This window comes from Anomaloglossus baeobatrachus, chromosome 1 (assembly GCF_048569485.1).
Source record: "Anomaloglossus baeobatrachus isolate aAnoBae1 chromosome 1, aAnoBae1.hap1, whole genome shotgun sequence".
Lineage (NCBI taxonomy): Eukaryota > Metazoa > Chordata > Amphibia > Anura > Aromobatidae > Anomaloglossus > Anomaloglossus baeobatrachus.
This window is the reverse complement of record NC_134353.1, coordinates 527,378,468-527,392,475: the sequence shown is the minus strand read 5'-3', so window position 1 is coordinate 527,392,475 and position 14,008 is coordinate 527,378,468. Positions and strand designations below refer to the sequence as shown.

Below are 14,008 nucleotides of genomic sequence, written 5' to 3'. Positions count from 1 at the left end.
CCACCTAATCACTGGGCCCCGGGATCACCAACCCCTACCCACGGAGGGGCAACACAACAACTGGCTGCTCCATACCATCCTTCCCGGGATCCCCATACAGAGCAGCGGTGGTGTCAGCAAATCACCACAACCGTGGGTGGCGTCACGGACAATAACCAATCCCCACACCCAAAAATCCCCTTTCACTCACGGGTGAGGAGCGCCGCTAGAGTCCCCGGGATTCGGCTCATCGCTCGAGCCACCGAGCAGCAGCAGGCCGCAGCAGCCACGGCAGCCGGACCCGAGCAGTGGGAGAGCGCGTCGTCCCCTCCTCCGCCCGCGACACATGGTGGAGGCAACGTGATGGCATGGGCATTGCATGGCTTTCAATGGCACTGGGTCACTTGTGTTTATTGATGACATAACAGCAGACAAGAGTAGCCGGATGAATTCTGAAGTGTACCGGGATATACTTTCAGCCCAGATTCAGCCAAATGCCACAAAGTTGATCGGACGGCGCTTCATAGTACAGATGGACAATGACCCCAAGCATACAGCCAAAGCTACCTAGGAGTTCATGAGTGCAAAAAAGTGGAACCTTCTGCAATGGCCAAGTCAATCACCAGATCTTAACCCAATTGAGCATGCATTTCACTTTCTCAAATCCAGACTTAAGACGGAAAGACCCACAAACAAGCAAGACCTGAAGGCTGCGGCTGTAAAGTCCTGGCAAAGCATTAAGAAGGAGGAAACCCAGTGTTTGGTGATGTCCATGGGTTCCAGACTTAAGGCAGTGATTGCCTCCAAAGGATTCGCAACAAAATATTGAAAATAAAAATATTTTGTTTGGGTTTGGTTTATTTGTCCAATTACTTTTGACCTCCTAAAATGTGGAGTGTTTGTAAAGAAATGTGTACAATTCCTACAATTTCTATCAGATATTTTTGTTCAAACCTTCAAGTTAAACGTTACAATCTGCACTTGAATTCTGTTGTAGAGGTTTCATTTCAAATCCAATGTGGTGGCATGCAGAGCCCAACTCGCGAAAATTGTGTCACTGTCCAAATATTTCTGGACCTAACTGTATATATATATATATATATATATATATATATATATATACCGTATATGCCGGCGTATAAGACGACTGGGCGTATAAGACGACCCCCAACTTCTGCCCTAAAAATATAGAATTTGGGATATACTGACTGTATAAGACTACCCCGCTCCCAAATGAAAAAAAGTCTGCTTTGATTGCAACATGTTAATTTTAATTCCGCGAGAGCCGTACAATATGTTTTTAAAGGGCCATTGACAGATCAATCGCTCCAATGTTCACTTAGTACAGCAAGGAATGCTCCTCCCTGCTGTATAAAGCCACAACTGGGCTGAAACAATGGTACTACGCTCTGCTACAAACAGACACACACAACTCTGCTACAAACAGACAAACACACACAACTCTGCTACAAACAGACAAACACACACAACTCTGCTACAAACAGACAAACACACACAACTCTGCTACAAACAGACAAACACACACAACTCTGCTACAAGCAGACAAACACACACAACTCTGCTACATACAGACAAACACATACAACTCTGCTACATACAGACAAACACATACAACTCTGCTACATACAGACAAACACATACAACTCTGCTACATACAGACAAACACATACAACTCTGCTACATACAGACAAACACATACAACTCTGCTACATACAGACAAACACGTACAACTCTGCTACATACAGACAAACACATACAACTCTGCTACATACAGACAAATACACACAACTCTGCTGCTCTGTGGGGCCTGCACCCGCGGCTCGGCGGGTACAGCACCCGCGGCATCGGCGGGGGGGGGGATTGGCAGGGCATACATCTGGGGGGTTAGAAGCAGCTCACCGGGGCCCATAATGGGCACAAGTCCCCCTGTGTTAGATATCTCCCCCATAGTGCTGCCCATGGCCCCTATATAGATCGCACAAGTCCCCCTGTGTCAGATATCGCCCCCATAGTGCTGCCCATGGCCCCTATAGATCGCACAAGTCCCCCTGTGTCAGATATGGCCCCTAGGCTGCTGCCCAAAGTAAAATAAAACCCTCTTTCCTTATCTCCTGTCTGCTCCGTGCTTCTGTTCTTCCACTTCCTGGTTGTCAGTGCGGTCATGTGATCGGCACAGCAGCCTGAGCTCTCTGCCTGATCACAGTGGAAGCAGGGACACGGGGAGAAACGCTGGAGGGGGTAAGTGAAGCTTTTTTATTTTAGAATGAGCAGCAGCCTGGGGGCCAAATCTAACACGGGGGGGACATGTGCGATCACAGGGGGGCGCAGGCTCATAGAATATGCACCGCTGCTCCAGCCCCTCACTGCGTGCGATTTCAGCACCACCGGAGATGGACAGCGGCTGTGCATATTATATGAGCGGGTGCAGGAGATCAAAGGATGCAGCCCGCAGCGTTCCCCTGTGCTCCAGAGCTGCTGCCCCCACCTCCCCTGGACGCTGCAGTGTACATACACACCCCCCCCCCGTATATCCGGCGTATAAGACGACCCCCCACTGTAGCCATTATTTTAAGGGGGTAAAAAGTCGTCTTATACGCCAGTATATATATATAATATAGATATAGATATATATATTATACATACATACATACATACATACATACATACATACATACATACATACATACATACATACATACATACACACACACACACGTATATATATGTATATATATATATATATATATATATGTATGTATATGTGTGTGTGTGTGTATATATATATATATAATATATATATATACACATATATATACGTGTGTGTGTATGTATGTATATGTGTATTATATATATATATATATATATATATATATATATATATATATATATATATATATATATATAATATATAATATATTTGTACCCTGCTGGAAATCCGAAAGCTATTTTGAACTACCTATTCTTTCATAAATGTTAGTAAAGGCTACTGTGTGGCTAAAGGCATAATAGTATAAATCTGTGGGAATGGGACAAAATGAAAAATCTGAATTCACGTCTTAAAGGAATTGTCCAGTAGTGGTCACCCCTTTTTAATGGATACTGCTGATTGGCTGCAGCCTTTTGGTATTCTGTTGGACCATACATCTGGCTGAGAGACACAGCTCCAACATTGTTTAAATGGCGCCAGTCCAGGAGGTGAGTATGTGTATGTATATATATATTCAGAACAAAGCAGATCCATAGCGTGGGAAAGACTGTATACTCGGCTATCAAACTTGTCAGCACAGGGTAATGTAATGGTTTGAATGCCTAATGTCCATAGTAGAGAAGATATAATTTGATAGACATAGACACCCAATATTGGAAATCAACCCTGGAAGCCAGATGGTAAACCCTGGATAATGAAGCTCACAGATATGTACAAGAGCAAGAAGGGAAGAGGAGCCGGTGCAGTTGTTAGGAGAAATCACTGCTGCTTGATGACATCTGTCTGTGATCCTGACCGTTCACATCTGCTGACGTGATCGAGCCTTAAAACCTCTGTCTCTCCTCCGCTGCTCTTCACAGCATTGTAGATGGTGGATTAAGCATGACTTCCCTAAGTTACTTACCTGCTGTTTTCACAATTGGCCCAGAAATCAGGTTTGGGTTCCTCTATGGTTTTGTATGTGACTCAACCGTGCATGTATTGTTTATTGGAACCTCATTCTTCAACTGCAAACAAATCAACAATGTTTCTTCTTGTATCATGCACTTTTATGTGTTTCTTCCCACAGGATAAGATTATTGAGTAGCGATCTTTTATTCTTTCCAAAGCCTGATGTCCGTTCAGGCAGGGGAGTATGCCCACACAATTCTTTTCACCCCCTGGCAATTTTTCATTTTCATGTTTTTCCTCCCCTTCTTCCAAGACCCATAACTTTTTTTATTTTTACATCAGTATAGTCATATGAGGGCTTGTTTTTTGTGGGACGAATTGTAATTTTGAATGACACTATTCATTCTGCCCCAAAAAAAGAAAATGAAATAAAACAATTTTTTTTCTTTTTTTTCTTTTTCTTTTTTTTTTTTTTATTCACCATGTTCAATATTTGGTAAAACTGATCTGGCATTATGATTCCCCGGGTCCGTACTAGTTCATTGATACCAAACATGTAAAGTTTTACATTTATTTAAGTGGTGAAAAAAAATTCTGAAGTTTGTTAAAAAAAAAGATAAATAAATAAATAAATTGCGCTTTTGTCACCATTTTCCGAGACCCATAACGTTATTACTTTTCGGGATCTTGGGGCTCAGTAACAGCTTATTTTTTGAGTCTTGCGCTAACATTTCTAATTATACCATTTTTGTGTAAATGCACCTCTTATTGCAATGTTGCAGTGACCAAAAAACCCCATAATTTTGTTGTTTTGATTTTTTTTTTTTCTCGCTACGCTGTGTACCTAATTCAATTAATTGATTTTATATTTTGTAAGCTCGGGTTTTTTAAACACGGCGATATGAAATCTATGTTTTTTTTTTATTGTTTTACAGTGCCTTGCTAAAGTATTCGGCCCCCTTGAATTTTTCAATCTTTAGCTACATTTCAGGCTTCAAACATAAAGATACAAATTATACTGTTTTGGTGAAGAATCAACAAGTGGGACACAATTGTGAAGTTGAACGAAATGTATTGCTTATTTTAAACTTTTGTAAAAAAAAAAAAATAAACTGAAAATTAGGGCGTGCAATATTATTCAGCCCCTTTACTTTCAGTGCAGCAAACCCACTCTAGAAGTTCATTGAGGATCTCTGAATGATCCAATGTTGTCCTAAATGACTGATGATGATAAATATAAGCCACCTGTGTGTAATCAAGTCTCCGTATAAATACACCTGCTCTGTGATATTCTCAGTGTTCTGTTTAAAGCACAGATAGCATCATGAAAACCAAGGAACACAACAGGCAGGTCTGTGATACTGTTGTGGAGAAGTTTAAAGCCGGATTTCATTACAAAAAGATTTCCACAACTTTAAACATCCCAAGAAGCACTGTGCAAGCGATCATATTGAAATGGAAGGAGTATCATACCACTGCAAATCTACCAAGACCTGGCCGTCCCTCAAAAATTTCATGTCAAACAAGAAGACTGATCAGAGATGCAGCCAAGAGGCCCATGATCACTCTGGATGAACTGCAGAGATCTACAGCTGAGGTGGGAGAGTCTGTCCATAGGACAACAATCAGTCGTACACTGCACAAATCTGGCCTTTATGGAAGAGTGGCAAGAAGAAAGCCATTTCTCAAAGATATCCATAAAAGGGGTTGGTTTAAAGTTTGCCACAAGCCACCTGGGAGACACACCAAAGATGTGGAAGAAGGTGCTCTGGTCAGATGAAACCAGAATAGAATGTTTTGGGCACAATGCCAAACGATAGGTTTGGCGTAAAAGCAATACAGCTCATCACCCTGAACATACCATCACCACTGTCAAACATGGTGGTGGTGGCAGCATCATGGTTTGGGCCTCTTCAGCATGGACAGGGAAGATCGTTAAAATTGATGGAAAGATGGATGGAGCCAAATACAGGACCATTTTTGAAGAAAACCTGTTGGAGTCTGCAAAAGACCTGAGGTTGGGACGGAGATTTGTCTCCCAACAAGACAATGATCCCAAACATGAAGCAAAATCTACAATGCAATGGTTCACAAATAAACGTATCCAGGTGTTAGAATGGCCAAGTCACACTCCAGACCTGAATCCAATCGAGAATCTGTGGAAAGAGCTGAAAACTGCTGTTCACAAACGCTCTCCATCCAACCTCACTCAGCTCCAGCTGTTTACAAAGGAAGAATGGGCAAGAATTTCAGTCTCTCGATGTGCAAAACTGATAGAGACATACCCCAAGAGACTGCAGCTGTAATCGCAACAAAAGATGATGCTACAAAGTATTAACTTAAAGGGGACGAATAATATTGCACGCTTCAATTTTCAGTTTATTATTTTTTATAAAAATTTAAAATAAGCAATAAATTTTATTCAACTTCACAATTGTGTCCCACTTGTTGTTGATTCTTCACCATAACATTAGGATTTTTATCTTTATGTGGAAATGTGGGAAAAGGTTGAAAAATTCAAAGGGGCAGAATACTTTCACAAGGCACTGTATATTCAGTGGGGCAAAAGGGGGGTGATTTGAACTTGAACTTGAAATGCTGATGACCTGTAATTGTCGGCGCTCTTTCCCGGCATTCACAGGACATGCGCCATGACAGCAACAGAGGTCATCAGCTGACCCCCCCCGGATGTCATAACAACCCATCAGCACCCCTTGATTGGGAATAGCGTGATCCCCACCAGCATGTGTTAGATCACGCTGTCAGAGTTTGAAAGCGTGAACTAGAGCTAGTTGTAACTGATCTAAATCAGATCAGCCGATATGTGCAGGGAATGATGCGGGCTCACCACATGAACCCGCATTAACTGGCCAGACACGAACAATGAGGTATAAGTAAGTCATTGGTCATGAAGGGGTTACATTTTTGTCATTGTTGTTGGATTTCCCAATTATTTTTGCTATTAGTTTTGCTTTTTATTTCTTTCTCTGGCCCTTTAAAGCTGTAAAATTGAAAGTTTTTAAATGCATTTTTCATGTATATACAGTAGTAAATATAGAATATTTTGAACTGGAGTTAGAGGTTCATTTGGTTTTCTTAATTGAAAAAATAGAATTATAGTTGACGGAGCCCCATTGTTCTGATGGTTACAAAAATTGCATTAAATGGTAGCATTCTGTATGCCTTCCGCTAACACTAGGAGGAGCACGCTGAAAATATTTTAAAGTTGTCCGTTTTTTGAGAATTTTTTTTTTAAATGCTTGTATTTGGGGGTAAAGAATTTTTTAATATAATTAATTTATAATATTTTTAATATATAATATATAAATAATATAATACTTTTTGTCATATAATATTTATTTTTTCTTAATATTAAAATTTTTACACCTTTGGTATTCTATGTTGCACTGTTTTTTTGCCTGCTGCAGAATGAGGTTTCTGAGAATTTGACAGCAACCTCGTTCTGTTGGGAGAGTTTTGTATCTTTCTCATCTGCCTTCTTCTGATCTGCCCTTAAAGGGAACCTGTCATCAGGTTTTTCCCTTATAACCTGTGGCCACCACTAGTAGGCTCTTGTATACAGCATTCTAGAATACTGTATACAATGTGTCCACCCATATCCTGTCCACCGCCATTAACTTGAGAACGGCGGCAGCTATAGGCATAGAAGTGGTGTCTAGGTATAGTAAAGTATCTATGCGATATGCAATGAAACCACCTATAGCGCTACCTGGTGGAAAACAACGTAGTTAGCATTTTTATCTCAAACAGAACGAGATAGAGAAAAAATGAATTAAGAGTTGTAAGGCATCATCAATTCAATACGAATCGACACCTTGCATACAGAAATGCTATGATATGAAACCCATGGACCCCCCCCCCCCCCAAAGCATTGAATGCTGGTCACGCATATGGCGCTCATTTAACTTTGATGCTCAAAGTGGCCACAGTCAGCTGCAATGCACATCTGGACTCTGGACAGCATACTGTATCCTGCTGCACATTGTGCAATATGGTAGGTGACACGATTTCACAAACATCTTTAATACGCCGTCGTAGGTCCTGCAATGTTAGTGGAGGGCTCGCATACACCTGCTGTTTGGTGTGACCTCACAGAAAGAAGTCCAATGGGGTCAGGTCAGGTGGGCATTGAGGCCACTCCACACAGCCACCATACCCAATGACTTGTAGGAAGGTCTCCATGAGGTATCGCTTCACGTCCACAGCCTTGTGAGTTTTACACATTCTAATCATAGCATTTCTGTATGCAAGGTGTCGATTTGTATTGAATTGATGATGCCCTACAACTCTTAATTCATTTTTTTTTTCTCTATCTCGTTCTGTTTTCGAGATAAAAATGCTAACTCTGTTGTTTTCGACCAGGTGGTGCTATAGGTGGTTTCATTGCGTAGCGCATAGCTACTTTACTATACCTAGACACCACTTCTATGCCTATAGCTGCCGCCGTTCTCAAGTTAATGGCGGTGGACAGGATATAGTGGACACACTGTATAAGAGCCTAGGCTGTTATGTATAACGAAAAAAACACCTTTATGGATGTTGCTGTTTTTGGTCCAGCTCCTCCTCCATCTTCTGCAGTCACCATCCTCCTTCTCAGCCCCATGTGGATGACGTGTCCTACGTCATCCATACAGAGGCCCCATTGCGCTTCTGTGCATGCGCACTGTCATCTGCCCAGCTGAGGGCAGATCAAACTATTTTAGTGTGCATGCGTGGGCGGTCTTTGACCTTTCCTCGCACCTGCGCATTACAGAACTTTGCTCTGCCCTTAGCAGGGCAGATCAAAGTGTGACTGCACATGACTGCAATGGAGGCTTCCGTGTCGATGATGTAGGACGCCTCATCCACACGGGGCTGAGGAGGAGGACGGCGACTGCACAAGATGGGGGAGGCACCAGACCAGGAGCAGCATCGCCCATCGGACCAGCCCGCCTCCTACATGAGTATTATAAGGTTGGTGTATATAAGAGCTCACTGGTGGTGGCCACAGCTCGTAAGTGAAAAACCTGGTGACTGGTTCCTTTTAACTGATTTATCACCACAGACCACATCAAAGTTGAATGTGCAGGAACAAAGAGCCTTTGGAAAAAAAAATTGCAGAATTTTTAATGAAATCCTGTTGCAAAAATGATATTTAGTCGCAAATACAAGTTCTTAAATAAAAAAAAAAAAAAGTGTACATCCCATTTTAAATTAGATTAGTGAGTTTCAAATAGTGGTGACATAAATGTATCATTTTAGAATCCTGAACAGCGGACTACAAGCTGCAGAAGTTTGACATTTTCTACTGAAACCATTTGACTTAGTTTTTTTGAGCTTCAGTATTGTAAAGATATTCACTGCACTGGTAGGAGCTGAATCCAATGCTCTCTAGGGAGCATTTAATTACTTTTAAGAATTGTGACCTATGTGAACTATTTCTTTGTATTTTTTATCTTTCTGAAAATGGGTTATTAAAGGGTTACATGCATGTGCAAAAGTTTGTGGGCACCTTTGAACAAAACCAACAAAGCTAAGAATCCAAAATGTACACACTGGAAAGGATTGATATACATGTCAGTTTAAATGGCCAAGTGTATTATTTGAGGAGCTGTACCTTTTTATGTTCTATATACCTTGTCTTTTTTTAATTTATATATTTATTTATTTATTTATATTTTTTTATTTTTATAGTTAATTGTCCTCCCCCAGCAAAGGGGTAAGAAGGAATCATTTTACAAATTTTTGTCATCTGAAGTTTGGAATAGAGAGTTCCTAACAGTAAGCATTAAGCAGGTGTTTCCACTTTTTATAGCCTGCTTTAGGTTACAGTGGCATGCAAACGTTTGGGCATCCCCTGGTCAAAATTACTGTTATTGTGAACAGTTAAGCAAGGTAAAGATGAAATGGCATAAAGTTAAAGATGACATATTTCCTTTGTATTTTAGGCAAAAAAATGAAATATTTTCATGTTTTCATTAAAATGGCGCGTGTACCGATCTACTGCGCCATTTTATTGAAGACACTAGGGAGAAGACTATGAGCGGCATCAGCGCGTGTACAGACCTTTTTTTTTATTTTCTGTTGTTTTCCTACATCTGCGCCCACTCCCCTGTCACTCATAGTCTTCTCTGCAGTGTCGTCAAGAAAATGGCGTAATCAACTTTCTGTTGATTACAGGGATTGTCAACTACTTGCACAACCCCATCTCATTGCCCATATTTGTCCCCATAAAAATAACAAAGCTTACCCTTACCTCTGCTGCCAGCGTGGTTCCAGCAGTGTCGTAACTCGTGTTTCCGGGGCTTAAGTCACATGACACATGAGCACCGCACCCAATCAGCACCTGTTTTCCTCTTCAGACATGTAAGTAATTAACAGGAAGTGAGCAATAGCCGCAACTCTCCATCCCTGTTAATAACTTAACCGTAAACGGAGAGAGGAACTGGTGCTGATTGGCCGCTGGGCTTTGTGTGTCCTTACAATGTCACATGAGCACCAGGAACATGAGTTCCAACACTTCAGGAACCATGCTGAAAGCAGAGGTGAGAATAAACTTTTTTTTTTTATTAGGGAGAACATGGGTAATCCGATGTAAGAAGGTAAGGAGAGAGAATTCGCCAGTGATTGGGTGTGGGGCTCACGTGATATCTGAACCTCACGTGAGCCTTGTAAATACAAGCTCCTTCACCGGTATAACCTCGCCGTCATGGGAAGTGAATATCAGCTTTGTTATTTTAATGGGGCCAAACATGGGTTATGAGAAGGGATTGTACAAGTTATGGGCAACCACTTTAAGCAACTTGGGTAGAAGTTGATTTATTTTGAGCCTCATGTCTGTATTTCCATTTCTTCTCTTACAGCTCACAGATTGTGCACAAGTGACTGAATTTACCATGTACTTGAAGGATTTGTGTATAAAGTTTTGTGAACATCCTGACATTTGGAGAAACAAACTCCATCTATTGTCACTACAGGCCTTGTGTGCTTGTGAATACAGCTTGAAAATCACTGGGGACTGTTCCACACTATTACACATTGTGGAAGAAATTGTAGACCTCCGGAAAGAAGTAAGTGATAGAATACACATGCATTTTAAAAAACAATTCTCCAAGCTTGTTTATTACTTATTTATATATTTTTTATCGTTGATCTTCAGAGTTTTCCTAGAGAACAGATTTTAACTGGACTGAGCTTGCTTCTGCTGCAGTCTCCATGCAACCTTCATAATCATATTTTAAATTTAGGTAAGTTTGAAGCTAAATGGTCCATAATAAAACTGCACTATACAGAAAATAAAACATGTCATCATTAAAATCCTACAAGAATGTTGCTAATAGATTTAGATTTGTCTGCCTGCCTCCCTTCTCTGTTCGTCTCACCTTTTTGCCCTTCTCTGCTATCTGCCCTTCTCCAGTGTCTGCCCTTTTCCCGTGTCTGCCCTTTTCCCGTGTCTGCCCTTCTCCCGTGTCTGCCCTTCTCCCGTGTCTGCCCTTCTCCCGTGTCTGCCCTTCTCCCGTGTCTGCCCTTCTCCCGTGTCTGCCCTTCTCCCGTGTCTGCCCTTCTCCCGTGTCTGCTCGTCTCTTGTCTGCCACCTCCCATGACTGCTGAGGCTGTTCTCTCTTGTCTGCACATCTCTCCTGTCTACTGAGGACGTTCTCTCCTGTCTACTGAGACTGTTCTCTCCTGTCTGCTGAGGCTGTTCTCTCTTGTCTGCACATCTCTCCTGTCTGAGGCCGTTCTCTCCTGTCTGCTGAGGCTGTTCTCTCCTGTCTGCACATCTCTCCTGTCTGAGGCCGTTCTCTCCTGTCTGCTGAGGCTGTTCTCTCTTGTCTGCACATCTCTCCTGTCTACTGAGGACGTTCTCTCCTGTCTACTGAGGCCGTTCTCTCCTGTCTGCTGAGGCTGTTCTCTCTTGTCTGCACATCTCTCCTGTCTGAGGCCGTTCTCTCCTGTCTGCTGAGGCTGTTCTCTTCTGTCTGCTGAGGCTGTTCTCTCTTGTCTGCACATCTCTCCTGTCTACTGAGGACGTTCTCTCCTGTCTGCTGAGGCTGTTCTCTCCTGTCTGCACATCTCTCCTGTCTACTGAGGACGTTCTCTCCTGTCTGCTGAGGCTGTTCTCTCTTGTCTGCACATCTCTCCTGTCTGAGGCCGTTCTCTCCTGTCTGCTGAGGCTGTTCTCTCTTGTCTGCACATCTCTCCTGTCTACTGAGGCCGTTCTCTCCTGTCTGTGAATGTCTGCTGTTGGCTGCACTTACCACTAAGTATTATTGGAGATTACACTTTGATGCCATATCCTGACAATATGTATCCCATGCATATCTGCATTAGGAGAAACCGTTTACTGTTAGTACTGCCAATAACTGATTTTTTCGTTTTCCATTGAATTTGAGGAAAGGATCCTGTGTTATTTCACTTTTATTTTTTTCACAGCACTTAAGATTTTGATGTTACGAGATGGTAGCAAAACTCCAGCCATTGCTCAAGTGTTGCTCATGCCGTTATTACATGTGTTATCATCAGCAGCCTTGATAGACTGTTTCAGTGAGCAGGATAAAGGACTGTCATTACAGCAATTGTCACTAACTGTATTGGAGAAAATACAAGACACCGATAACAAAGAGAGAGAAAATATGGTAATGTACATAAAGTTTAATGGTGGTCCCAGCTTGCCTTATAGTTTTTAGATTTTAGTTGGACACGTTTTTAAAAAGCTTTACAAATGTATATTTTAATCTGCTCAAAGTGGCAACATGACAAATTTTACATACATCTATTAAGGATCTGTTTTGCTAATCAGTTGGGTCTGGATAGAATATTGCAGCACTGTATGAACTGAGTCTTGTACACATAGCCTGTGCTAAAAAATTGACATTTACCCTGCAAATGGTTTTTACACGGGCAGTGTAGACCGAAGAAGCCCTGGCTTTTTCTTTAGGTGTGATGCAAAAATTATACCCTGTTTAGGGAGTATCAAGACTTTTGCTCTTTACTAGAGATGGATGAACCTGCAGATGTTTGGATTTGGCAGGTCCGGTCTGACTAAGAAGCCGAACATCTGTCTGGACGCCAAACCCCATATACTGTAAGTCCGTGGGGACCCAAAAATCGTAGTGGAAAGGAATGCTGCAAAACCGGACAGTTATACTTACCGAGTCTCCTGCGTGGCTTTCACACTGCTTCCGGGTTCGATAATTAACTTTTGCACATATACACTACTTCCCCCGCCTACCGTCAGTCCCGCCATCTCTGATTGGCTGCAGTGAGACTGAGCCCCACCCTGTGTGACAGCATCTGTGATTGGTTGGAATCACACACACTGTCCCTATATTGGTGTAAAAATAAATACATAAATTAAAAAATGGTGTAGGGTACCTCCATATTGTGATTCCCAGCGCAGATAAATTATACGGCTACAGCCGTGTACTTATATTGTCTGAGATCAAAATTAGAGGGACCCTATACAGCTTTTTTTTTTTTAATTATTTAAATAAATAATTTTAAAAATTGGCATGCTGTCCCTGCGCCCCCCCAATTTTGATATCCAGCCATGATAGTTTACCCGGTTATTACAATTGCCAGAGTGCGGTGGCAATTGGGGTAATTTAAGGGGCTAATGACAGTTCACATCTGACACTAAGCCCTAGATTACTAATAGGCAGGGTCTATGAGAACCCCCTTTACTAATCCTGTAAGTGAAAAGAAATAAATACAAACGGGAAAAAAATCCTTTTATTAGAAATTAAATACAACTCCCCCTTCTCCAATTTAATAACCCACCAAATTCCCATGTCCGACGTAAACCACACAAGGTCCCACGATGATCCCGACGCTGCTACATACTGAAGTCGCAGCACACAGGCATATTACAGAACATGACCACCCGCGGCGGCCTCAGACAGATACTGACTAAGCCGCAGCTGTCATCAGTGATTTCTCTACGTTTATCTGCAGTCACAGCTGGAGGTTCCCACGGTCCCCCACCTGTGACCGCAGGCAAACTCACCCCAGGTGAACTTGTTGATTTTAATATTTCCTGGCAGAAAAACGTGTTTTTTTTTTTTGCAAAGAGATAGATTTGGTGCTGGAATTTATACATCAAATTCATGCACTTATTCTGCATCTTCTGACAAAAAAAATACATCAATATTGCATCGAAATTACATCGTGTTTTGATGCATTTTTTTGCCAGGAGATGTAGAATTAGTGCATGAATTTGGAGTATAAATTCCAGCAGTAAATCTGCATCTCTTGTCAAGTCTCATTGAAAACCTAATTGGCGATGCCTCCACTATCTTGCGTCTATCCTGGTATAGGCGCTGCCCTTTCAATGTATGCTGTGTAGCATGATGGTGCCCACCCCCAGTAACCAACGTCCAATCACACTGTGGATGCTGGCCATATGGTAAT

General features: G+C 41.9%; 1 protein-coding gene across 2 annotated transcripts in view; it reads left to right on the top strand.

Moving 5' to 3' along the window:
* FOCAD (focadhesin) overlaps positions 1–14,008 on the top strand; it is a 334,145-nt gene that overhangs the window by 103,497 nt on the left and 216,640 nt on the right. For both annotated transcript variants that reach the window (XM_075316251.1, XM_075316242.1), the window contains exons 8-10: positions 10,462–10,668; positions 10,758–10,845; positions 12,032–12,234. In XM_075316251.1, the coding sequence (XP_075172366.1) occupies positions 10,462–10,668; positions 10,758–10,845; positions 12,032–12,234 (498 nt within the window). The remainder of the gene's footprint in view (positions 1–10,461; positions 10,669–10,757; positions 10,846–12,031; positions 12,235–14,008) is intronic.